This window comes from Telopea speciosissima, chromosome 6 (assembly GCF_018873765.1).
Source record: "Telopea speciosissima isolate NSW1024214 ecotype Mountain lineage chromosome 6, Tspe_v1, whole genome shotgun sequence".
Classification (NCBI taxonomy): domain Eukaryota; kingdom Viridiplantae; phylum Streptophyta; class Magnoliopsida; order Proteales; family Proteaceae; genus Telopea; species Telopea speciosissima.
Genome location: NC_057921.1, coordinates 6,711,171 through 6,738,717, shown reverse-complemented (window position 1 = coordinate 6,738,717; position 27,547 = coordinate 6,711,171). Strand labels below are relative to the sequence as shown.

General features: G+C 43.7%; 1 protein-coding gene across 1 annotated transcript; it reads right to left on the bottom strand.

Annotated features, from left to right (window-relative positions):
• Positions 1 to 24,525: 24,525 nt before the first annotated feature.
• Positions 24,526 to 26,994, bottom strand: LOC122665271 (UV-B-induced protein At3g17800, chloroplastic). The gene is made up of 2 exons (XM_043861382.1): positions 26,952 to 26,994; positions 24,526 to 25,434 (listed from the first exon to the last, which is right to left on the bottom strand). Coding segments are annotated over exons 1-2 (822 nt in total). The 5' UTR covers positions 26,954 to 26,994; the 3' UTR covers positions 24,526 to 24,614.
• Between the last annotated feature and the right edge of the window lie 553 nt (positions 26,995 to 27,547).

Below are 27,547 nucleotides of genomic sequence, written 5' to 3'. Positions count from 1 at the left end.
TGCTAGCTAATAGTAACATAAATTATCATCGCATCCAAACTTTAAGAAACGACAGATGTGGTTTTCCAAACAAGAGAGAAGACTCAAGATCCAACATTACTACATTCATACTCCTCAATGCTATCAACACACAAGAATAGACCTTCATCATTTGCAGATTGTATTTGATAAAATTAAACTGTTTAAGACTTCATCACCCTTCTTCCATTCTTGACACCAAAAACTAATGAACCAGAGAACCTACCATTTCCAGACCAAAAACAACTTCAGTTATATGAACAATGATTTCAATAGAAGAAGAAAGATCGACAGGAGTGGGATAGACGTCTAACCTTCAGATACCAAGATTTTACCGGTGATCAACTGGCCACTGAACGCCGAAAGATGGATCACCGAAAAACCTACCCTTTCCAAACCAAAAACACAGATCGCGACCTTCGTTCCTCCAATTTTTTTTTCCTTTTCAATATCAAGATAAAAATTTATCAGTCGATCAACTCCTAAACATATCAAACTCTTCAACTTCAGATTTATAATGCATAAAATGAGAAAGTGAGAGAAAGAAACAGAGAACTAACGCTTGAAACCCTAGTTATATGAACAATGATTTCAATAGAGGAAGAAAGATTGACAGGAGTGGGATAGACGTCTAACCTTTAGAATATACCGAGATTTTACCAGTGATCAACTGAATAAGGATCGTCGGAAGATGGATTGCCGGAAAACCTACCCTTTCCAGACCAAAAACACAGATCGCGACCTTCGTTCCTCCAAAAGTCTTTTTTTTTTCTTTTTTTCTTTTCAATATAATTCCCTCCGGTGTTTCCAGTAAAGGATATTTTTTTTTTAATTGTAACCGGTTAAGGTAACTGTAAAATGCTAGTTCCCCTGTCAGTCGTTTGAACGGTTACGATTCACAAGGTAAATCTCAACGGTTGAGAGTCACCCGTCGCGTTTAGTGGTGCGCTTAAGGTACTTTATCGGTCGTGCTGCAACTTTTTTCCATTAAAAAAAACAAAAGGTTGTCAGAACCATGATGGTGGATTCTGTTGGTGCGCATGAATGCAACTTGATAAACCCAAAATTACACAGGCCAATCGTGAGCTGCCACGTGTCTCGGCCCATGTGGGAAGGTCATCCCCAGCCCAGCCACCTTACATCTCAGTTGATTAGCCCGGAAGACAAAGGACCAATAAGGAAGTCCAAGGACCAAGTCCAGGTATTATAGGCCACTACCATCAACGACGAAGTCCAGGTACTACGGGCTACTACCGTCAACGACCCAGTCCAGGTACTATGGGCTACTACCATCAACGACCAAGTCTAGGTACTACAGGCTACTACCATCAACGACCAAGTCTAGGTACTACACGCAGGCTACTACCGCCAACGACAAGATATGCATCACCTCATCAGTTGAGGGTACCACGTACCAGAGGTACAATTCCAGACGGACTAATACACCAATGACCTTATCCAATATACGATGGCACATGCATCCTCCCTACTGGGACTCTACCTACCATGGGAGAGCAACCAATCAAGACATGAGTCCTACCAACTAGGAACATCTATCTACTACGAGGACTACTCGTTACCAACTGGGACTCTCCACACCGCCACACTCCACTATAAATTCCAAGCTACTCTACCCCATTAACCCATCTTGAATTCTAACTATTCATCTATTTGCTCAGAGAGATTTAACTTAAGCATCGGAGAATCCTAGGCCGGAACCACACTGGTTCTCCCTTGTCACCCAGGTCCTTTTGTAGGTTACGACACTCGAAGGGACCACCAGGCGATTTTTTGATGCAATAGATTGGCGTCTTCTGTGGGAACGACGCTAGCCAACGTATCTACTTGCTCGATTCCTTAACTACTCAATGGCACCATGGGTTAAGAAGACCGCTCCCTCCACCAATAATGTTGCGAGGGAGAGGAATGAGTCACCTCCTCCAAAGAGCTCTCGTCGCAGAGCTAACGACCATGTCTCTTAGGAGAGGGAGATCCCAGAGAACGACCAGGTTGAGGTAGTCGACCTCAACCCTGAAGTAGCCGTGGAGTCTGTACCTGACCCTAACGCACCAGCAACTGTGGGTCAAGTCAATGACTTGCAACGGCAGATCCTCAGTGATCAACGACTCTTTCAAGACTACCTAAGGCAGTGAGCGATGTCCCACTGCTGCAGGGCGTTGCCACCGCCAAGGATGGAATCTATCCCTCGATAAGAGCCAAACCCTAGGAGGTCGTCTCCTAGGGATGAGAGGACAGAGAGACTCGCAAGGTGTGCAAGTCCCACTCACCAGCAGGGAGATCCTTCACAACATCCCAGGAGGACGGCGAACCTGCCAGTACATTCAGGACGTGGGGCGACGACCAACACATAGGTCCGTGGTACCTAGTCCAGAAGGTTCGATCAGAAGGTCAGTGTTCCAAGGTCGACTAGGAGGAAGTCACACATCAAGGCGGAGCCAGACCTACCGAGAAGAAAGTCCCCCATATTCATGCCAAGGTTCGTCGCGTAGTGACCACTCACCATCCAGACAAAACTCATGGTGGGAGGGAACTTCAAGGAGAGGTCGAGAGCGAGGTCGCAGCGAACGTCCTGCCAGACGTGACCGACAGTCACGAGAAGAGGAGCTAGACAAAAGACTCCAAGATTTGGATGAGAAGCTGGAAGGGCTAAAGAAATAGACCAAGGGTGAGACGCAATCGGTACCCGGACAACATCCATTCTCGGCAGAGATCATGGCAGCCACACTCCCCTCCTGGTTCAGGCTACCCACCTTTGAACTCTACAGTGGTACCACAGACCCTAATGACCATATCAACTACTTCAATGGGATGATGACCCTATACGCAGGATCGGACGTGGTATCCTACCGAGCATCCCTGCATCCCTCAAGGGTGCAGCCACTTCATGGTTTTCCAGGCTACGACCTAGATCGATAAGTTCATTCGCATAAATCTGTGAGCAATTCGTCACCCGCTTCCAGAGTACTGTCAAGAAAAAGAAGACCACGGTCAATTTGTTAAACGTGGTAAAAAACCCTATGGAGTCCCTCAGAGAGTACGTCACCGGGTTCACCAAGGAGTCCTTGGAGGTCCGAGACTTAGACGACCAGACCCAACATGAAGCCTTGGCTGGGGGCATTAGAGACCTAGACTTGATCAAGGACCTGGCACGACATGAGACCAGGACCATGAAGGAACTTCTGGAGCGGTGTAATGAGTTTGCCAATATGGCTGAGGTACTGTAGGCTAGGAAGAAAGTGATCAAGGCCAAGCCGCAGGATAACAAGAGGTCGGCGCCGGATGACCGTAAAGAGAGCAAGAGATCGAGGACTGAGCATCGACAGGAAAAGGGCAACCGCCAGTCAAGAAGGACCGATCGTCCAAGCAAGCAGCCTTGAGTTCACACCCTTGAATACCACCAGGTCTCAGATCCTCATGCAGATCCAGGACCATGACCTACTACATTGGCCACGGCCCATGCTAGCAGGACCTGAGAAGCGCAACCCCAACAAGTACTATCTCTTCCACAAAGACATTAGGCATGACACAGAGGATTGCATCCAATTGAAAAGGGAGATAAAACAACTTATAAAGGTAGGGAGCTTGAACAAGTATGTGAAAGGAGGATGTGACTGTCATTCAGGCCAAGGAGGCGGAGGCCGTGACTGAGAGAGAGAAGAGCCAAGGAGGGAAGAAAGAAGAACAGACCGAGATAGGGAGAGAGACCGCCCAGAAGAGAGGAGAGACGGAGCAGAGCCAAGCAGCATCAAGGGAGCCCCCATCCTCATCATATTGGGAGGGCTTGGGCAGGAGTCTACCAAGAAGGCCAAAGCCCATGCCAGGTTTGTGGGGGATAGCAGAAAAGCCAAGCAAGATAGCCAAGACCGAGACGATAATCTCCTTCTCGGATGCAGACCTGGAAGGACTGAGCTTTCCACATGAGGATGCCCTGGTAGTACAGGGGGAGGTAGCCAACCGACCAGTACACAGGATGTTGATAGACACTAGGGCATCCGTGGACGTGCTCTCACTAGAAGCCTATAGGCAATTCGGGTTCGGTGATGACCAACTCCAGCCAGAGCTCACCTACCTCCACGGGTTCTCGGGCGCTACCGTCTCCATCAGAGGAACATAGAGTTGCTCGTCACCTTTATAGAACACCCTTGACAGATGACAATTATGGTGAACTTCATGGTCGTCAAGTCCATGGTATCCTTCAATGGCCTCCTAGGGCGACCATCTCTAATGGCCCTTAGAGGAGTTGTATCACCCATTCACCTGAAGATGAAGTTCCCCACTGAGAATGGGGTGGGCGAGGTCTGAGGAGACCAGAAGAAAGCCAGGGAATGTTATGCGACCTTCGTAAAAAAGAACAATGGCAACACCTGTGGAATGGCGCTGTGCATGGAGAATCTTGTCAGCGACCAGAGAGATGAACTAACAGAGAGGAGAGGAAGGCCAGTGGAGGACCTCGTCCCATATCCCCTTAGCGAGGACGACCCCGCCAAGGTAGTACAGGCTGGGGGATTCCTCAAGGAGAACTACAGTTATAGAGTCATGCCGTTCGGGCTAAAGAACGCGGGGGCGACCTATCAGAGAATGGTCAACAGGATGTTCGAGGAACAGATCGAGCGCAATATGGAGATGTTCGCGAACGGGTCGAGTGAGGAGCATGATCGAGGATTGTGCGTGATGTTCGTGGACGGATTGAGTAATGCGGCAGGGAGCAGGACTGGATTCATGACCACCAGTCCTAAAGGTTTCCACGCATCTAACAATGAGGCAGAGTACGAGGCATTACTTACTAAACTGCGAACTGCAAGGGCCATCCAGATCACCCATCTAGTAGTACGAAGTGACTCCCATCCCATGGTAACCCAAATAAACAAAGAGTACGAGGCAAAGGATGAATGCATGGCGTCATACTTGACGTGAGCTCGAGGTTTAGAGGCAGAGTCTGAGAAGTTTGAAAAGTTTGAGGAGCTCGAGAAGCTCGAGGAGTTCGAGAAGTTCAAGGAGTTTGAGAAGTTTGAGGAGTTCAAGAAGTTCGAGGAGATAGAGTGTCACACCCCAAACCCACCCCGTGGGAGGATTCGATGGTTGACCCGAATACCCGAAGTATTCGCAGACTGTCAGGATCCAAATGCAGTATTTATACGTCACAAGCACAACACAATATCAAGATAACAAGTGTTTCCTTGATCAGAGTGCACGAAAAGTAAAATACTTACAAGTCCTATATATATATTATTTACAATAAAGTTCCAACAGCCCGATATTCCCAAGTTCACGATCATCGGGTCAACACACAACTATTCTAAAATATAAATAGTGGAAACTCTTCCACCAAAAAGGATGGTGTTTAGCAAAAGAAAGAATAAAGATAACACTACGCCATCAGTCCTTGTTCTCCAAGGACACCTTAATTGTTCGCATGATTGGGCTCACAACCCTCTGGGTTCATTTCAGCACGTTCACAGTAGTCATCAGCCTCCGCCTCGAAGTAATCCTTCCTACTACCATCACATCCTCCTGCAAGATAATCTAAAAGAAAATATTCCACAGGGGTAAGCTCCACCAAACCCAGCAAGTAAAGGATAGACCACACGCAAGCACATTCACACACAAAGCAAAAATCCTATATGCATGGATTCAATTTTAAATCTTAATTCCACCTAACAAACAAATGCCTAAGTTACTAAGTCTGTGCTATGCCAACAACTCGGGAAACATTCTTGGTTCCTTCTTAACCTCCCTGAGACGTAACCTCAACTGTTGTATGGAGCCCACACCGGTCGTTAGTTTTATATACCTACCCATGGGTAGACCTCGATAATCATAGCCAGGACCCCATCCCAGTGTACATCACACTCCTCAGTGACAGGGAGCTATGATCACCCAACACATGAACCCTACTGGTAAGGGTTGTAGCATCAAAGAATGACATCCCTAGCCATATGCAATCTAAATGGTATAGTACGAGGTGTACAGTGCTCCTGCATCCCATACTATGGCACACCATACCTCTCATTTTCAAGTCGACTACGACATCTATTCTAACACAAACAATCATATTGCATATCATTCCATGTCACATTGTTCTCGTTCATAAGTCATAAACAATGAAATCAATAAATATCACAAATAAGATAGGAAATGTAAACATGCAAATGATTCTTAGCAAATATATCTAGGAATGAAATAAACATTCTTATAAGCAATCAAAGCCTACCCCTACTTACCCTGTATTACTTGTGTTTACGTAGTCGGACTAGTCCACGAGTTGGTTGCCGATAGGTTCAAAAACCGAGAAGTTATATCCTATTATTAATCAACCATACATATGTGTTAGGAAGTGTCCAAAAGATACTGGGGTCCTAGGGTAGGTTAGGGTCAAGTTAGAACAGGTTTAGAATCAAAATTTAGGGTTAACAGTACTACAGAAATTTAAAGGAAAAATGGGGTTTTATATGAAAATTTTGGATCACTTAAGAGGCAGAGCTGGGTAATGTTTTCTTCTAACAGAACGAAGCCCTATGAGTCTAGTTTAAAATTGGAATTACAACCCGCAGTGCAGGCAACATCGGATGCAACATCAAACTCAACCTGGGCGTGCCTCCGACCTTAAATCCGACCCAACCAGAGGTGCAGACAACATCGGATGCAACATTGGACTCAACCTGGTCATGCCTCCAACTCAACCAGAGGTGCAGACAACATCGGATGCAACATTGGACTCAACCTGGTCATGCCTTTGACCTTAAATCCGACCCAACCAGAGGTGCAAACAACATTGGATGCAACATCCATATATTTTAAAATCCGAATTGAAGTTAATTCATAGCTTAGGAAGGATTCTTAAGAAGAATTTCATTAATTCTAAAGTTTACTTAGAGCTTGAAAGTAATAGGATGAGTTCTATAAATCTCGAATTTACTGGGCAATTGAAAGTAAGGGAGACATAGAATGGATTTAGCAAGGAATTGCCATGGAACTTGTGATTAAAGAAAAGAGTAGAGTAAAGATGAGATTATTACCTCAAAGCAACAATTTGGAATTCTAAGAATCCCATCTCTTCCCTTTTTCCACTTCTCCTTCTTCCCTTCTTCTCCTTCTTCTTCTTCTTCTTCTTCTTCTTCTCTTCTTTTCTGTTTCTAAGGTTTACAAGAGTGGAGGTAGTAACGGTGAATGGATTTAGTTTGTTTTAGTTAACTCATTAACACACCCAACTAAATTTTTTTATATTATTAAAAGTTAGTTGATTGTATTTTATTTTCATTATGATCAATACCCTATTGTTTTAATAATCCACTCACATGACACCTTACACCATATGCTAGGTGGTTTAAATCTAAGATAACACTTCACACATTTACACCATAGGTTGCCACCTCCTACTAACCATGTTATCAATGCTAAAGAGATAAGCATTAAGGATTTTCTACCCATCTACCCATTACGTTGACACCTAAACACTCCCTCCCAAACCTATTGACACCATGCGTTATCATCATTACATATAAGTATAAGACGGTGTATGTGCCTGACACCATACAATCCACTTGTTAAGGCTTGATTGGTTAAAGAATTAGTTAAGACTAAATTGGGGTTTCAAACTTTGATTATGCGTGGGACCTACACCATGGGTCCGATGGAAAATCCGAGAGTGGAGTTTTGTTCACAACGTCAAAAAGTCCCAAAATAGTGCTTAACGTCAAGCATCGGGCTTACGATGTAGAAGCTGATACAGGCAGGGGAATCTATCTTGATCGATGGCTTGAGTGGGAGTTTAAGCCGCTAGTTGTATCCGCAGGTTGGTTCTAATTTACTAAAATTTATTATTTCGATAATTAAAGTCTTTACATTATTATTTGTTTTATCTCTCATTTTATTATCAGGCTTGGATCCGGTGTACCCTGCTGTTCAGCCCACATCGGACTCAAGGCCGGATGCAAGATTCTGCTTGCCTCCGATGCCTTAATCATGGCCTTTTGCCCAAGTAATCCTAGGGCTCTTCTTTGGGGATCTTCCCCGTTTCCTCTAACACACTCTCACAAAAAATATTTAAGTTTAAAATATCAAACACGGCTTATGCTTGTCAGTTAGTGGACCTTACCACGCACATTTGTCGATGGGTCTTGCAACTACAAGGGGGAGGTATCCGTCATTTTACTGGTATGTGATGTTTTATCGTAAAAGTTCTTTCTTCAGCATCTACCTGTTCGAATACCCAACCAAAGTTCCATAATGTACTCGATGCCATGACTTTGGGTTCTAGATCTATAATCGGATTTGGGTTAGGGTTTGGGTTTCGGACTTATAACCAAAGTTCAAATTAGCCCGGGTTTTTGGGCATGGGTGTAACATACAGATGGTTTGATATGGTTCCACTAGGGAGACCTAGGGCAACTAGGAAGGACCCTACATAATTTCCAAGTAGATACGCCCAGGGACGTACCTCTTGAAAACTCCGAGGGACAAGAAGATAGACCATGCTTGGAACTCAGAGCATCTGAAGAAGTACTATCAATAGAGTAGAGTAGTAGTAGTCGGCTTTCAGCCATAGTAGTTTGCATTACAGCATCGCATTACAGTATCGCATTACAGTATTCCATTTTCAAGGATGATTTGAAATTCTTTTTGAAGTTTGAAGTAAATAGTTTGTTTTGGGCTACATCCATCTATTTTTGCCGTCTATTTTTTGGCTGTCAGTCGAGCACTTTCAAGCACCAAGGTCTAACGACCACCAAGGCTCAAAGCCACCAAGGTCCAAGGACTACTGAGGTGTAAGGCCACCAAGGTCCAAGGACCACCGAGGCGTAAGGCCACCAAGGTCTAATGACCACCAAGGCTCAAAGCCACCAAGGTCCAAAGACCACCGAGGCGTAAGGCCACCAAGTTCTAATGACCACCAAGGCATAATGCCACCAAGGTCCAAGGACCACCGAGGCGTAAGGCCACCAAGGTCCAAGGACCACAAAGGTATACACCAAGGTCTAACGACCACCAAGGTGTAAGGCCACCAAGGTCCAAGGACCATCGAGACACAAGGCCACCAAGGTCTAATGACCACCAAGGCATAATGCCACCAAGGTCTAACGACCACCAAGGCGTAAGGCCACCCAGGTCTAATGACTACCAAGGCGTAAGGCCACCTAGGTCTAATGACCACCAAGGCATAAAGCCACCAAGGTCCAAGGGCCACCGAGGCGCAAGGCCACCAAGGTCTAATGGCCATCAAGGCCTGTCGGCCATATACACAAATGACGAAGAGCAATACACAAAGGAGCGAGAATCCAACCACAGAAATCCAGAAAGAAGGTTGTAGGAGAAGGAAACCTCATAAAGGCAGACCTCATCCACTCGGTGGAAGAAGGCACGATTGACTCCCCCAGGGGCACGAAGGATAATCTCAGAAGGTATGTGGTACAATCGACGAAAAGACACCGAGTCTGATGCGGTCAAGATGCTCGAGAACCGTCCCATTCAACTATTGGGGTCCATGATCGGGGGTGACACCCCAACATCATCTCTAGGAAGACTACCATCTGGGCCAGGACTATCAATGGCATCCTCCCCGTCATTAAAAGTAGGCCTTGGAGAAGGCAAAGGAAGGAGAGTGTCCACACCCGACGCAGACGAGGACGTGGATGAGCCAGAGGTCGGCCCATCAAAGGCACAACCCTTATGAGAGGTGTCAGGATCAGAATCATTGGACATAGTCGTGGAGAAGGGGGACTTACTTGGGCAACACTCCTCGGCTCCCAGGCTAAACACCCCAGCAGTGTACGGCCACATTACCCTATCGGGAGTCATTATACACACCGCGGTAGTGTGGATTAATTTATCCGCCTCATTGGCTTTCAATATTTTTGGCCACTTGGGAGTCATGTCCAGCTCCTGTCGACTGACATACACCTAAGTCATGCATGCACCTATTGCATTAGTTAGAATCATGTAACCATGAGAGATGGCCCACTATCGCAATGCCCTCTCACTATCCATATCCTAACGTATCTAGATAGAGGTAAATATAAATAACCATGTGATAACAAGCCTGGCAATGTTTTGTCGGCGTATGCGGGGTCATATCACATAATCTCTACATTTACCTTCAATAGGAGGCCATGGACATGTCTACTAACTTAGACTAATCCATATCATACATGTATGATAATCAAAGAGGGATAAAACAACTCACATACATATCATGGATAGAATCAACTAACATAATTAATCAACATTTATTAAAAGTGATTATGGGATGGCAACATTTTTATTAGAAGCAATTTAAAAATTCCCTCCCAATAAAAATTTAAATCTAATAAATTTGTAAGGTGCATCATTATGCCAAGGATGTAGTTTGCTTCAAATCAATCATCTCCTCTGGCCAGTCTTCCTTTAAAGTTGGTGATCATCATCTCCATAAACTTTGAATACATGCGGATCATCATCAACATGCACTGAGAAATCTCATCTTCTCTAAAAATTACAATGGAAACCTAGGAAAAATTCTATACACTTTTCTTTCCATAAAAGTAAAGAAAACCCCATGGAGAAACCAACCCAAAATTTTGGGCTGCCCATGGGGTGGAGTACATTTGTTTGTAAAAAAGAAAAGGGAAGACAGAGGAAGAGAGAGAAAGAGAGAGAAGCATCACATCCATCCATTAACCCAATGCATCACATACATCAATTTACCATCCATTTTATTAGAAAGTCAATCCCATAATCACATAGGCAAGCAATATTATGTATAGGGCCCACAATCACATGGATCATTCTAGAAAAAATAGCATCACATCTCATTTGAAAATATGTACCCAAATCCAACTTGTTCACAAGTGGGTGAAGGGAAGGATTTCTTCATCCATCATCTTCCTCCAATCCGCAAAAGCATTAAAATAAATAAATATTCTGTTTTACAAATATTTTTCTTTATTTTTCTTGAGGGAAAACACTGCCAAACAGTCTGGGCAGCAATCGCACAACTGGGCAGCAACATTGGGCGCACGCAGCTTACACAGAGGCAGACCGCGCATGCGCAGATGCTGGCCACACGCAGGCTGCAACCTGCATTGCATGCGCACTCGTGTGGTGCAGGCCGAGGCTCTGCCACAGCCATGGACCGTGAGTGCGTGCAAGGTGCAAGCCGCGGCCCTGCTACAGCTGCACACCACTTGCGCCAAGCGTAGGCCGCAGGCATGCAGAGGCAGCAGGCCATGCGCAGTGAACCTAGGTACAAATTTTTTTTTTATTTAATCTAGAATAATGGGATTTACCCTATCATGGAATAAAATAAAATAATTACAAAATCAAAAATTCCATTATCATACATGGTCAAGGTTGTTACAACAATCATAACCACCCATGTGCACATGGCAAGGTTGTTACATGAATAACTACCTTGCAACCACCCATGTGCATATGGGAAGGTTGTTACAATCATAATAAAGGCCATGTACAATCATCCATAACCATATTTTATCATGAATATTCCATTAAAAAGATTGCATCCCTAACATGATAATTGCATACAATTAATTATATGACATCCATGGGTGAGAAAGGTGACTCTGATACCACACTGTAGGCAAAGCTATGGTCCATGGGATCATGGTGGTTCACCTTGGGAAACCAATAAAAATATAAGTTTTGAGTTCTCAACTCTTGGGATCTCCAGGGTTGTCCCTAGGGAACCCTAGGGTTGCCCTAGGGCACCCTAAACTGGCTTGGGCATCCTATTTTTAATTTTAGGGTTTTTTATGGTCGCCCATGGTGCCCTACTAGACCCTATTAGGGTTTGGTATGACAAACCAATGCCTAGTCCATCTCTTTGACTTCCCATAATAGTAATAGGATCCATGTCATAGAGAAAACACATCTCTATTCCATCCCATGGAAGGAGGGATCCATCCCATACCCGAATCCGCAACGAAAAACAATCGATTCGGGTTACTTTCACATCCCATGAATCATCATAAAATTAAATCAACAGGAATTAACATAGATTTGCTAACCTAATGAGCCTCAAATGTTGCTCCTCCAATAGACAATGGTTCTTCCTCCGATGAGTACTCCAAGTAAATAAATCTGAACCTCCAATGGTGCAGCCAAGATTCTTCAAGCCAATCCTAGATCCTCTTCAGTTCTTCAAGCACACATCTGGGTTTCCAAAACCCTAACTCTCAAATAATAGAGAACTAGAAGAAGGGAAGAGAAGAGATCACAAGAGAGAGAGGGGAGAGAGCCAAAATTCGTCCAGAGGGGGGGGCAGCCAAAAACGTGGAGCACATGTGCCCCTCCTCTGTGTTTTTTGGTGGTTTTATAAACCTAGGGTTTTTAAAATCTTGGAAGGGAAAAGTCCCTGTGACAATGACTCTCTCTCTTTCTCTCTTTGTTGGCTTTCCTGTTTAAACTCAAAGTGCTTCTAATTGGTGAAGAAGCAGAATCTAATAGGGAATGATATAATTAATTAATTATTTTAATTTATGGATAATTACGATTAGTACCATATCCATTAATTAAATAAATAGCCAATTATTTTAGCAAATTCTAAATAACTCCCTACATCGTAATAAATTATCATGTACAACCCCCCCCACTAATCAACACTATCATTATGGAATCCAGGGCATGTACACTAGTACTGCCAAACCCCATTCCATAGTGCATGTCCATATAAGAGTGTTTGTGTATCTGATCAGGTCCCGCAAAACTCGATAAAACACTTTAATCAAGTAACTATATATAATCTATTATTTTATATAAAGTAGGTTTTGCAAAAACCATTTTCAAAACGGCACTGGATCCAGATTTTGATCCGACCATTCACAAACAATCTCAATCTTGGTGTTCCCCAATCGGGCAGTAGTGACCATGTTGAATAACTCCTTCACTCATAAAGTGTTTCCGCACTCCCAGAATACCGGCTTTGACTCACTTGAGTCTCAGTCATTGATGAACCAAAGAATGCGGTCACACTTTGCGGTGACAGGGTTCCCTCCGGTACAAGGTCTCTGTGACTCATGTCTATCCCTTCCTACATCTGGTAGTAATACATAAGGGAATCGACAAAGTAGATTCTTCGCCAATACACACATCGAACATGGAACACTCGCATTCGTACCCTAACATCACATGTCTAGGCATACCCAATGCGACGACCATATGATAAGGGTACCCAGCCCAAACCCTAGTCGTGACTTCCACTTTAAGTAATACTTACGGACACATAATGCTCAAAAAGTTTATATCGCATTTGATAATATTAAACAAAAATATATACAGGTTCAATACAAAATAAAATCGAATTGAACCGGACCAAACCGGGTTTGATGGATAGATAAATATAACATGTACACCCAGTACTATGACCCTTACTGACAGGGGTTTAGATGTCGGTAAAGCCCATGGCTCCCGACTGCTTTTCAGGGTAGAACCCACTGCGAAGTTCGAGCGCCAACCGTTTCTCAGGATGAACGCCAGGATGAGGTTTGTTAAGGGGTTTACATACATACTCTTGGTGGAGTCTAATACAGTAGGCTCCCAGCGCAACTCGGGTTTGTCATCGCCGGATTACCATCCGTTTATGATACCGACACCGAGGATGCTAGTTAGGGTGTTGCAATAGAACTATATCTGACTTAGTCTGTAATGTTAGGTGGATAATATTAAAGTAGAGCATCATCATGCATTCATGTAGCATGATTGTAAACTATATATGATGTGCGGTTTACCGTGGTGGTATGGGACGCCTTGGTGTCCATTTATCATGTATAGTTTGCAGTCAACATCATCGATATTTATATGTGCTTGCTTGTGTGGCTTAGCTGCTCATTAGGCTCAGTGGAGCTCACTCATCGAGGAAACACTCTTTGGTCCGAGTGGTGCGGAATATGAGACTCGATTCTGGTTATGATGATTGGTGGACTCCGGAGCTCGGGGAGCAAGGACCGGAGTGCTATTGTGAGATGTATTGCTCTGGGGAACAGTGATTCTTGGCCTGGTGGCTGCCTCTTTTGATACACTTTGATATAGTTGATATTCAATACATTTGTGTTTTCTTTTGATTTCCTTTCATGAGAGATGAATTGTATAAACCTTATATAATACATAGGTCCCAATAGGAAAGGAAATGTATTTTAGAAAGGATTGTAATAGGGTATTAAATGTATATGTTACAATGTAGTTCCGTAAACTCTGATGATATTATGTTTATTACAATTCTTTCATAATCCCTTTATTGTCGTTGTGAATGAGTTATTCTTTTGATACTACATCAGTGATCCTGGTGGAAAGTGGAGCGTATGTGTACACTCTAGTTACGCATTCTTGTAGTACAGCGAGGGGGCGTAACAATTTCACCATACCCAAATTTGGTATGAAAATGAACTCATTTGCCCCTTTATTTGGAGAAGATTATATTTCTAATAAATTGGACCAACATTGGAGGCAACCCATGTTGGCCAGTTCTATCCCTATTTTTATAACAAAATATAGTTTGTGAAATAAGAAGAAAAATGAATTTTGAATCGCTCGATTCAAACATATGGATCAAAAGTTATGAGCATTTGAATATTCCAAACTACCCTCGGATGGCTAAACCGAACCCAGTTCACTTTGGAATCAAACTGATCCAGCACAGAAGCAGCCCAAATAGCCGAAAATGCACTGTTGACACTCAAACCTAGGGTAGGCATTAAACAACCCCCAAGTTGACATTAAACCACCTTCCATCGGCATTGACCCTACCCCTTGTCAGTGTCTAGCAGTGCCTTTTGAATGTCTATCCACACTCGACATTCAAATATATACCAACCAACACTAAACAAACCCCGAGTGGACATTGAGTCATGTTCATCGGCAGCATGTAGAAGTCGATTTTGAACCACTTCAATATCGATTCTGTGCAAATCCAAAAGAACTTTGTCTCTCTTTGGCCCTAAGAAAAACATCTTTTATAACAAACACTTGCTTGAACCTCATTGGTCAAATTTATTGGCAAAACCTACACAATTGATGCAAAAATCACTTGGAAAATTCTTCATGACGTTTCAAATCCAAGCAATGATCCATGGACTTGTTTAAGATTATCTACACTCCTCTAAATCTATAAATGCACTATCTCTCTTATTGAGAGGTATCATTTTCTAGTTTTTTATATAATAAACTTTGTTTTTGAGCTTGGAATGAGCTAGAGAGAAAAGGTTGGGCAACCCTAACTCTTGGGTGATTCTTGTGAACAAATTTAGGGCTTCTTACTAAGTCAAGGGCAGTCTCCAACCCCTCGCCTTTGGGAGATCTTCAACTAGGTGAAGTTTTCTTTTGATCCTTTATTTATTTTAATCAAGGTGTCAAATGGGCTTCCTTGGTAAAATCTCCATATTACTGAATTTTTTTTTTACAACATTTTTACAATATTTGTCTAAAAGGAAAATAAAATTGTATTCATCTAATAAGTTAAAACTAAATTTTTTTGGAAAAATGACCTTCCATTTTAATTTTTTGGATGTTGTCCCTAGCCCAACCTCTCCCCCCCCCCCCCCGCAAGAAAAAAAAAAAGAAAAAGAAAAAAATGATGACATAAACCCTACTATATATTATACGGCTGCATTTTTTTCCTCACTCAGCAAGTTTGCTAAACTAGTTTTTATTATCCTGTACGATTAAAAAGGACAAATCATTAAAAAAAATGCAAATATATTTCTATTCTCTCAGAATATTTTTCTGTTTGAAACAACCAGAGCCTTTTAGAAGTTTATTTGTGATCTTTTATTCAAAAGAATATTTCTCTTCTTCAACTATTTCTTTTATCCATAGACATGTCTATTACCTCATTAATTAGAAATTTGAAAAGATTCATTTCCTATATGAGACTAACTTTTTTTTGGTAAAGAACCAGTCTACTCAAAAGAGCGAAATACACTCCCATCTTCAAAGAGACAAGGATCGGATAAAAGCCAATTTATCCTCTTCGCTAAGGACAAGTCCCTCCTAGCAAGAAAATCAACAACAGCATTTCTAGTTCTTGGAATGAACAAAAAAGTACAAGACTCAAAGCAGCCTTAAAGATACATGATGTCTTCTACTACGTGGGGGTGTAGGTTAGGCTCTGGTGGCGCAGGTTAAGAATTGGGGTCTCGTGGGGTTTTAGCATGGTGTCGTCTCTCTCTCGCGAGGATCGCCCCCTGACCCTGGTCTAGGGGGGCCCTGCTAAGTTGCGACCTACGTCCTTCGTGGCAGTGGTCTCTCATTCTTTGGCTACTCCCATAGTGGACGAGGTGAAAAAGGTTTCTTCCCACTTTGGGGATCCGACGGTGTTCTTCTCGCAGGCAGAGGTGGAGCGGTCGTAGTGCGCTTTCTCTACAGCCTTGGTCGCAAAGTGCAGCTACGGGAGGCCGTTATTGTTCTCGATCAAGGATTCTCTGTAGAAGACTTTGTTTCTCTAGGGGGACATTTTCGTCTCTCTCCTTGACTTGAGGCATGTGCTTTGAGATTTGCAACTCAGGCTGATTTCGTAAAGGCGTGGATGAAGGGCCAAGTTCATGTTCAGGGTTTTCTCTTACGGTTTATGAAGTGGACTTCTGGCTTTGTCTCAGGGTGGGAGTCACCTTTTACGCCCATCTGGATTTCTTTGCCGGGGCTTCCAGTGAATTTCTACCAAGGAAATTTCTTGGTCTCTATTGCCGGAGCGGTTGGGAGGGTCTTGAAGATCGATAGTGCTACCGTCAATTGTACTCGCACAGTGGCAGCCAGGGTTTGTGTTGAGGTTGACTTGTGAGCGTCCCTTCCCTCGAGGGTGTGGATAAGGTGTGGAGTGGATGGGTTCCACCAGAAGGTGCTTTACGAAGGCCTGCCATTGTATTGTGTAAACTGTTCGAAGCTTGGGCACGTGAAAGAGGCCTGCAGAAAAGTGCAAAGGAGCAAGAATGGCACAGACTGGGGTATTGCAGGGGAGGCGGTACCAGTTCAGGGGCTTCTACACCCGAGGGCTGCGGTGTTTAAGGGTGCTGGCTCTCGGGACAAAGAGGGGGTCTTCATTCCCACGGGTGAGGGTTCCTCACGAGGTGGTCCCCCCGTTACTGGGCGTGGCGTTGGCCATGGCCTGGTGGGGAGGGGATGTCGTTGGAGGCCTGCTGCTCGAAGGGTTGACGCAAGGCCTACTGACTGTGTGCAAGGTGAGGCAGTGGCTAGTGTCTTAGGCTTGGCGCAGCCTGGCAATGTCACGGCTGCCTGTGGAAGGTCAGAGGAGGAGGGTGAACTTCCCTGCGGGGTTGCGACACAGGGGTTACAGCCCCTACTGGAACTGGAAAGGCCATGGATGCAAAATGTCATGTGCCTCTGCAGCTTCGCCTAGGGTTGGTCGATGAGGAGTTTGTAGAGCAGCTTAGAGTTTGTGAAGGGGTGATGGTTGGTTCCCATTCTACTGAGGCCCCTTCTTCTTCTTCTCCTTTCTTCGAGAATAGGGGAGGGGGTCTCGATGTCAGGGATGTTTTGGTTCCTGAGAAGGATCTAGCTTCAGATTTGGCCAGTTAGGACAGCTTGCCAGGTGCTTTTCGATTGCAGGTGGCCTGTGGTGTGGCTGCTAGCATTAAGGGCAGGCGCTCTCGGTCTGTGGATGTGGACTCTTGGCCTTACTTTGGAGGGAGGTCGGGGGTGCTCAGTGGAAGGGATGACGCACGTGTGGATGAGGCGCAAATGTCTCAAGTGGATCGGGTTGCTCTGCTGGAGAGTTTCAAGGCCTTCCAGGCTTCTCTTGGGGGGAGGGTTCACTGGACTCTTCAAAAGGTTGGTGAGGGGACTGTTGTTGCTCCTTTGGACCTCCCTATGGTGGAGGGGGGGCCAGCGGGTCATGGACAGCGCTGCCAGGGTTTACAAAAGGCATTTGCGAAAGCAGAGATGCTTGCCAAGTGGTGCTCTGTGGGAACTGTTGGGCTACAAGAAAGTGAAAAAAGAAGAAGGGTGTTCTGTAAGTGCATGGCGGAAGCCAGTGACGCGTCACAAGGTCCATGGAACTGGCCGGCTCACATGCTATAACCCCCTCATGAACTGTCTTTTTTGGAATACCAAAGGGGTTGGGAATAAGCCTACTTCTAGACGCTTGAAGACCTTAATCAATCTGCACAATGCAGATTGTAGCCATTGTTGAACCAAAAGCACAACCTTCAAGTCTAGGTTGTAGTGTAGAATGGGCAATTTGTTACTTTGGACTACCTGGTGGCCAGCTCTATGCGTTTCCTTGTCCACTTTTGTTCATGGTTTATGCTCGGTGGTGGAGAGAAGAGTGTTGTGGGATGCTCTTGTCAGTTTTTTGTTACTTCTGGCCTTCCTTGGGCGGTTGGAGGTGATTTTAATGTCGTTCTGGTGCCTCAGGAGAAGGTTGACGGCAGGCCTACTTGCTCGATGTCAATGGATGAATTTGGAGACTTTGTCAGTACGGCTGGCCTCATTGATATGGGTTATGTGGGCAACATGTTCATGTGGTCTAATAACCAGGGAGGTGCGAGCAGGGTGCTAGCAAGGCTTGACCATTTTCTGGTTAACTCGGCTTGGGTGTCAGTGTTTCCTAGGTGTGAGGTGTCTCACTTGAGTAGGGTGTGCTCCGATCATGCGCCTCTATGGCTTTCCTGCTCTACTTCCAGTCTCCGGTCCTCCTCTGGCTTTAAATTCCAACAGATGTGGCTGCACCACTCGAGTTTTTAGGAGTTCGTCAAGAGTCAATGGGGGGTTCCGGTAGATGGCTCTCCTCTCGTAGTTTTGTTTTTGAAGCTGAAACACCTGAGGGGCTCTCTTCGTACTTGGAATAGGGAGGTGTTTGGTAATGTCCATCAAAAGGTTAGGGATGCAGAAGATGCTGGCCCTCAAGCTTGTGAGGCCCTTGAGGAGGCCAGGAAAGTCCTGGAGGGGGTTCGGTTACAGGAGGAGATATTCTGGAAGCAGAAGTCCAGAATCTCCTGGTTGAAAGGAGGGGACAGGAACACCAAAATTTTCTACTCTATGGTCAATGTTCGTAGAAAGCAGGGGGAGATCCGCAGAATCAGATCTAGTGATGGCTCCTGGGTTACTTATCAGGAGGGGGTGCAGGCGGTCGTTGTAAGTCATTTTTCTGAGATATTTTCTACTCTGGGTTGTGTTGTGGATAAGGAGCTGCTCTCTTTTATCCCTCAGGTTGTGACGGAGGAGGACAATATCTCTTTGCTGGCCCCGCCTTCTTTGGAGGAGGTGAAATTGGCGGTGTTTTCGCTGTCTTGCGATAGTGCCCCGGGCCCGGATGGATTCTTAAGGCATTTCTTTACAGCCTGTTGGGAAGTGATTTGTTACGATGTCTAGGTGGCGGTAAAGGACTTTTTTGGTGGGGGGGGGATCTCCCAAGGAACTATACGTCTGCTAATCTTGTGCTCATCCCTAAGGACAGCCCCAAGGTAATGTCGGATCTTTGGTGCATTAGCCTCTGTAATTTCTCTTATAAAATCATTGCCAAGATCTTTGTGTCCAGGTTAGCGGGTTTTCCCTCCTTGATTGCGGAGAACAGGGTGCTTTTGTACAAGGGCGAAGCATTCACAATAACATTTCTATTGTCCAAGAGGTCACTCTGGACTTGAACAGGAAGACTCGTGGGGGAAATATGGTGTTGAAACTGGATATGGCCAAGGCCTATGACAGAATGGAGTGGAAGTTCCTTTTCTTAGTGCTTGCTAGGTTTGGCTTTGCTGAGGCTTGGATAGATTTAATCAGGAAGACTGTGGAGAACTGCTAGTTCTCTATTGTGCTGGGTGGTCACGCTTCTAGTTTCTTCAAGTCTACAAGGGGTGTGTGATGAGCACATTTATGTGTGAAATCTTAAGGCATAAAGCATACATTTTACCATATTGGATAGAGTTACTCGGTGCTTTCTTATGCTTTTCAGGTTTTAGGTGAATTCTTGTGAAAATGGAGGAGATGATGCTAAGGAAATGTTTTTAAGGGGTTTAAAGGTGTTAATGGCTTGGATGCGTAGCCTATCGAGTCAGCTTCGCAACGGTTTAAACGGCACATGATTCCGAGTTGAAACGAAGAAGTTACGGCCGTTTCCGTAACGAAGCACGAAAATGGTCTATAGGGGTTTATTTGTAATTATTGATAGTCGGCTGGGGACAAAGTGAAGCGAAAGTTCAGATTGCAGGGGCCTTAACAGAATTATTAGAAGTTACATTCTTGTACCCGAAAGATTCCATTTGGAGGGCTCTGGACAGTCCAACTTCAACTTGAGATATCTTGGGCTCCCGAACTCCAAATTGGACGAAATTTGGGTCTATTTTGGGTGATTTTTCGCAAGGAACACAATGGTGAGGCCTATATAAGCACCCCATGCTCCACCTTTTCTGAAGGACAGAATGGGTTTTTTATTTATTCTTGAAGGAATCCTAGTCATCACCCTCCTCCAACTTCTCAAGGGCACTTCTGAAATTCTACTTGGGATAGACTTATTTTGAAAGACATTCTCACCTATGGAAAGTTGAAAAATCAAAGATGCTTTGATTTTATTGCTTGGAGAAGATATCTACAAAGAAAAGGAAGCACTTGTTAGAATTGGAAGTTTATTTTTCTAGAAATAGAAGGTCTATGTAAACAATCTTCTCTTCTTCTTCTTTCTATTTTTTTCTTTTTTCTTAGGATTCAAGGCATTGTAAAAGAGGAAGGAGAAGAGAATATTCTCTTTTCTTAGGGAATATTTCTCCTACACTTCCCTCTTCTCCCTTCTCTTCTCTTCCCCCTATAAATACCCCTTGCCCTTTGGGTTGTAAGAAGTTAGTTTTTTAGTTCAGTTTTTTAGTTAGTTTCTAGTTCAATTTTAATTCAGTTTTTTTAGTGTGATTATTCCTTCATTCACTTAGTGAAATTTTCTCTTTTTTCCTATTTTTGGCTTAAGTTCTTAGTTTTGATTTCAAGTTCTTAGTTTTGATTTCATAAGTCTAGTTTAATGGTTGTAATAGTTTTAGTTTAAAGCTTCCTAGTCTAAGTTCCTATGTTGATGACAAGACATGGAGATTTAGAAGAGGAAGCCATGGTGAGTTTATTCAAGTATTCAAGCACATCAAGGTATCTCATTCTCTAAACCCTTAATCTCTTTCTCCCTCTCCTCTATCTCTCTCTATCTTCTTCTTCTTCTCCCTCTATTTCTTTTATTTTTTTTTTATATAGGGTTGTGGTTTGTGGATGCACTTTTATTCCCTTATTCCTTTTTATGTGGTTATTATGTGTGGCTATATTTTTATTCCTTTCAATTTGCGTTAGTCTGATAGGTTAGATGCTCATATGTTAGGACGCCAATTTAATCCCTTAATTTTGTTAGATGCTTATGAGTTAGGATGCATTAATTTTCATTAATTTAATTAGTTTAATTTAACACTTTAATTTGGTTCACTTTGCATTACTTTTAAGTTAGTTAAATAAAGTGGCGTATATCTCCTCGTGTTCGACCCGTAGCTACGATTGACCCGTACGCTTGCGGTATTATTTTAACTCAAACAGTGTGCGTCAAGGGGACTCCCTAATCCCCAGCGCTGTTTATTCTTGCTGAGGAAGTTCTAAGTAAGGGCATTAAGAATTTGTTTGCTGAAGGACGTGCAGCCTATCTCTCTCTTCTACGCGGATGTCCTGGCATCTCCCATTGTCTATATGCGGATGACACTATCATTTTTACCAGGGGTTTAAAAACCTCTCTAAAGCAAATCAGCGGTTTTATTAGCAGATATGAGGGTTTTCAGGGCAACTGGTCAACAAGCAGAAAAGTTGTTTTGTGGTGGGTGACAAGGTCTTGGGAGCTAGAGCTCGTATGGTAGGAGCGGTTACAGGGTTTTCAAGGCGGTCTCTTCCTCTAACTTACCTAGGGGCTTCACTGCATTCGAGCTGGCTGAAAATTAGCTTCTTTGATGATTTGATTGGAAAATTGAGAGGCAGGGTGGCGAGGTGGAAGGGTAAGCTATTATCTTCAGGGGGATGGGTTACTCTGTTGCGACATGTATTGTCTTCCATTCCCCTCCATGTGCTTGCTACCTTGGAGCCTCCAAAGGCTGTTTTTCGACGGATCTATGGTATTATGGCTGACTTTCTCTGGGGCAGATCAGAGTGGGGAAAACGCAGGCACTGGGTGTGTTGGCACAAGGTTTGCAGACCTCTTGAGGAAGGAGGGTTGGGGATCAGACTGTTGGAAGAGGTTGGCCTCTCTCTGAGACTGAAGGGCCTATGCTTTAGAGGGATTTTTTCATGGTAAAGTTGCTGAAAAATTGCCATCTCGCCTTGGCTTTCTCGCATGGTGTGGGCTCTAAATCCTGGAGAAATACTTTGGCTTGCAAGGACATCCTGCTATCCAGGTCTAGGTGGCTCATTGGTCCAAGTGACATTCTTTTCTGGTTGGACGATTGGACAGGTAGGGGGCCTTTGATGGATCATGTGGATAATGCACTTCAGGTTGACACATCTCTTCGTGTTAATGATGTGTGGGGGGTGGAAGGCATTTGGGACCAGTCTATTTTAGGACGAATAGACTCTGATGAGGTACGAGTGTACGACAGAGTATCCTCCAAGGTGGCTATGCGCTCTCAGGGAAGGAGGACAGGCTGGTTTGGACTCCCTCTAGTGATGGTCGTTTCTCAGTAAGTCTATATGGAATGAGGTGAGAGGTCGCTCGACTGAGGTTTCCTATTCCAGATGGATTTGGAACCAGACTCTGCCAACCAAAATTGCTTTTTTCACTTGGCAGCTTTTTAATGGTTTGACACCTACGGATGAGTCTGTGATGGCGGTTGGTATTTCCTTGGCTTCAATGTGCAATTGTTGTGGGAGCCCTAGAAGTGAGTCAACGGATCATTGTCTCGTGTCTGGTGGGACTACTTCTAAGGTTTGGAGGTTTTTCTCAGGGGTTTTTGACATCCCAGTTATCCTTACTCAAGATGTTAGAAGCCGGATTTTGCTTTGGCAGGAGTCGGCTAGTTGCGGGAGTCTCTCTGACTGCATCGCTAGGTACCTACCCTCCTTGATTGTGTGGGAGCTTTGGAAGGAAAGGTGCAATAGAAGGCATGGGGAAAGTATGAGATCGGCTCTGAGTATCATTGACAGCATAAGGGCTTGGGTGAGGTGCTTGTCGTTGCCATCCAAGCTTGGAAGAACTTCAACGATGAGGGGGCAACAAATTCTATGTGGCCTTGGGATTGCAGCTCCATCTCCTAGGATAGCTCGGCCTATTCTGGTTTATTGGTGCCCCCTCCCCCCCTTTGTGTCGATGAAACTGAATGTGGATGGTGCATGTAGAGGGAACCCTGGTGAAGGTGGAGGGGGAGGGGTGATAAGGGACAGGGAGGTTGTTGTCTTGGCAGCCTTCGCTAATTTCTATGGCCCCTGCACGAACTCTATTGTTGAGCTGCGTGCTTTGAGGGATGGATTGAAGTTATGTCATGACTTGGGCCTTTCTGGGGTGGTGATTAATTCTGATTCAGTCTCCACGGTGCGCATGTTCAACCTTGAGGTGTGGTTTATGGCAGGGCTAGTACTGGTTTCAGGAATCTATGGAGCTGATAGGCTTGGTCAGGCCTTGCATTTCTTTTGCATATAGGGAGAGCAATAGGGCGGCCGATTGGCTGGCAAATCATGCTTGCGATGAAGGGCTCTCCTCCACGTTCGGTCAAGGCAATTTGCCACAAGGAGAATTCCAACGTATCTTGATGGAGGATAGATCAAATTTACCTGTTCTCAGGCTATAGTGTCCAGGTTCTCATGATTATTTATTCTTTATTGGGTTAGGGGTAAGGCAGCATGTCCCCCCCCCCCCCCCCCCCGGGTGTATTCTTTATTCTTTTTGAAGTTTATGCCCCGAGTCCCAGGTAATATTCGGGTTTAAAAAAAATATATAGGAAAAGAAATTGATGCTGATTGCAAGGCCAAGATTACTTCCTGGTTGTCACTCTCAACGATTAAATTATCAGTCCCCTCAAAAATAGCTTCAAGCATTCCTTGCCTAACTGCCAATGCCTCATTAAGAAGTACATCACATGTATTGCAAGGCTAAGAGACTGCAATGCTGCAACGACCTTGGGAATCCCTAATAATAAAGCCTCCTCACTTTTTCTCTAGTTGAACCAAAGCATCACAGTTCAACTTAAAGAAAGATTGGAGAGGAGACTCCCATTAAGACGAAATCATTGAACCCTTTGACCTTAGTGAAAGGGTAGACAATGATGATGCTCCCAAAAACTCTCTTCAGGACTTCTGGGTTAACTGTATTTAGCTTTATGTAAGGAGAGAGAGAGAGAGAGAGAGAGAGAGAGAGAGAGAGAAACATAGGTTTAAAACTAAAACCAGATAATTAAGAGCAAAACTAACACCAGAAACATTAAGAAAGAGTGAACAAAACTAAAACCAGATTATTACGAGCAAGACTAAAACCAGAAAAATTAAGAGTGAACAGAGTAGTAAAATTATGAAAACATAATATTCTCTCTGTGAACATTTGGACCAAATCTTAAACAAAAGACTCAACTATCATATTTACTTACATGCTGAACCATCATTCTGTTTGAAGAATACATTACAATATACGACATATTTTCATGTGTGTTTCAGTTTGTGAAAAAGTGATATTTTGATTCTACATAACCTTCAGCATCCCATAAAAATGACCCAAACGCGACTGCCTCTAACACCAGCATGGTCAGACCAGAAAACGTAATACCAACAACCTCATCATTAGTTGTATCAAGAGAACCATCCTCCGAAATCCTAATATCAGGCCTACCAAACAAGGCCTGTGTCTGTTTCTCAATCAGAGAAATAGCTTCCTTCGATCTTATGGTCGCATATCTCTGCAATGTCTCTGAATCCAAGTACATGACATAGGACCTCAATCTGTAGGACCTGGCTGCACCTGAATCTGATAAACCTCCTTTACCACCACCATCACCGTCGTCTGGTGGCACCCGGATCAATGAATCGGGGTCCCAGAGCTGGTATTCAGCTGCTGGATCCTTGTAGATTGCCTGGTCTTTCTCCATACCTTCTGGAAGAGTTTTCATGGTTCTCTCCAATTGGAATCTCTGATCAACTCTTTTGAGGAAATAACCATACATCATAGAAGCAGCGTAAAGCTTCCCAAGTTTAAGCTTGCTGATCTGGACAATGGTATCAAGTGGGCCCACAAGCCGTTCCCCAAGAACAAGAGATAAGTGGCTCTGTATCATCTCAAAGGCTTCAGGGGAGTGGACAGATTCCAGTTTCTGTTCTTGGTTTGGCCAGTAATCCACCCTAATAGCTGGATCTGCTGGCACCGATATTGTAGGGATCATCAAGATGTCATTATCCATGAACTTATGCACAATCAAGGAGTATATTATCTCCTCTATTGCCTTCTGTCTTTCTTTCTCCCTGACTTCAGCTATTCTCCTGCAGCATAAATATTAGTTATGCCAGTTCAAAATCTTACCAAGAAAAACAGAATAGCAACATAAAGTACCTCATTGCATTGGGTTTTAATTAATACCGTCAACTATTCAAATATAGATATTACCAAAAGAGAAGTTGGGATTTGATCCAAGCAGAACTACTGATATTAACCAGACATAATGATTGTGGAGATTTGAAGAAGTTGGGAGTCTTTAGAGATTTGTCATTGCAAGAAAAAGAGTCTTAAAACACGAGGAAAACTTCCTGGTGAGAGACACTCTATGGCACAGATGTGTAGAGAGGTTACTTGAATCACATATTCTTTTATGCATTCAAATGAAGATGGGCCTCGATCAACTCGTTGAATATGTGATATTGCACAATGTCCTTTCACATCGGTAGAGTAGTCAATTTCAAGGTCATTCCACCGGGACTCACCAAAGGACCAAAAAAACAAAAAAAGAAAGAAAGAAAAGGCAGCAGTCTGAGAATGAAATTCCAGCAGCCCTGAAGCAGCATATTTACCAGTGGACCCGTTAACAAGGGACTGCCTCCTCCCCACCAGAAGCAAGCAAAGCTGGAACTCAGGCCTGCCAATTACAAATCATCGTGGGTTTAAGACAGCTCTCATTAAGGCAGAAAACATACACTTAGCCAGTTGGGCTTCAAGTAAGAAAGATAAATGAAGGTGGGCAACAGCTTAAAGACCTGTTTTTGGAATGACACTTGGTGTGGGGAGGAAGCTCTGACAACATTGTTTCCGGCAGTCTATGAAGTGGGTCCTAATAAGGAAGCTTTGGTGGATACATTACTAGGCAGGATAATTTACATCATGGACTCCAACAGTTGGAAGAATTTTAAATGGTTTGGAGCTTTCTCCACATACGAATCTATTGGCTCTTACTGAGTTGTTCATCGGGAACAATAAATAACATGGATCTGAGGGCTGATGTACAGTAAAGCTTTCACATATCCAAACCTTTTCATTTATTTTAGTATCAATGGAAATAAAAGAGTAATAGAGTATTCTCTCTCCAGTCAAAGAAAGTTTAAAACTCTAATATTCCAGTGTTATTCCACCCTAGATTTTTTTTTATTTTAAATCATCTTTCAATCTACTAATGCAAATAAGATGTTGCACAAGAATGAAGGAGAGTTTTCCTGCATTCAGTTATCTATTTAGAACTTGTGCTTCCTAACCCAAGAGAACAGAAAAGGGAAAAATATACTGTTGGCGTTTAACATTGTGAACAGCACAACAAAAAAGACCCATGGCCTCAGCGCCAGTAGCTCCTTCACATGCCCTTTCACTCAGATGTAGACAACAGGATAAGCTACAGCTGCTCATTGTCTTCCAGCATAATGATCTAAGATAGGCTACTGCAAGGGTTGAATCCCAGGGGACATTACACTGATTAAAAATTAGCTTCAGAGTAGTAGTGGTAGGACAAAGACCAAAGGAGAAAGAAAACAACAAACAGCTAATGATTGTTGGAAAATAAAGGTAGAAGACGTACATAACAAGGACAATGACACAGGTCTCAGTGACTGATGCAGCACCTGAAGCAAAAAAAAAATTAAGATTTTGTAGAGAGGATCAGAATTAGGACTTAATGTTTGGATGATTAATTATCACCCCAAGCTCTTCTATTTATAATATTGAAAACATAGGACAGAATTACAAATAGGCGATGTGGGACTAAAACCCACATATAAAAGAAACATAATAGAAGAAGAAAATGTCCAGAATACCCCCACGGTATTCTGGCCCATACAATCCAACACTCCCCCTCAAGTTGGAGCATATATGTCATGCATGCCCAACTTGACTAAGATAGCAAGAAACACTTTGCCACTTAGTCCCTTAGTGAACACATCGGCTAACTGATCAGCAGACTTCACAAAGGGAACACAGATGAGTCCGGCTTCAAGCTTCTCCTTGATGAAATGTCAGTCAACCTCCACATGCTTAGTACGATCATGCTGGATAGGGTTATGAGCAATGCTAATGGCTGCTTTATTGTCACAATAAAGCATCATGGGAAGATGGACAGCAACACCGATATCATGCAACAACCCTCTAAGCTATAGAAGTTCACAAATTCCTTGTGCC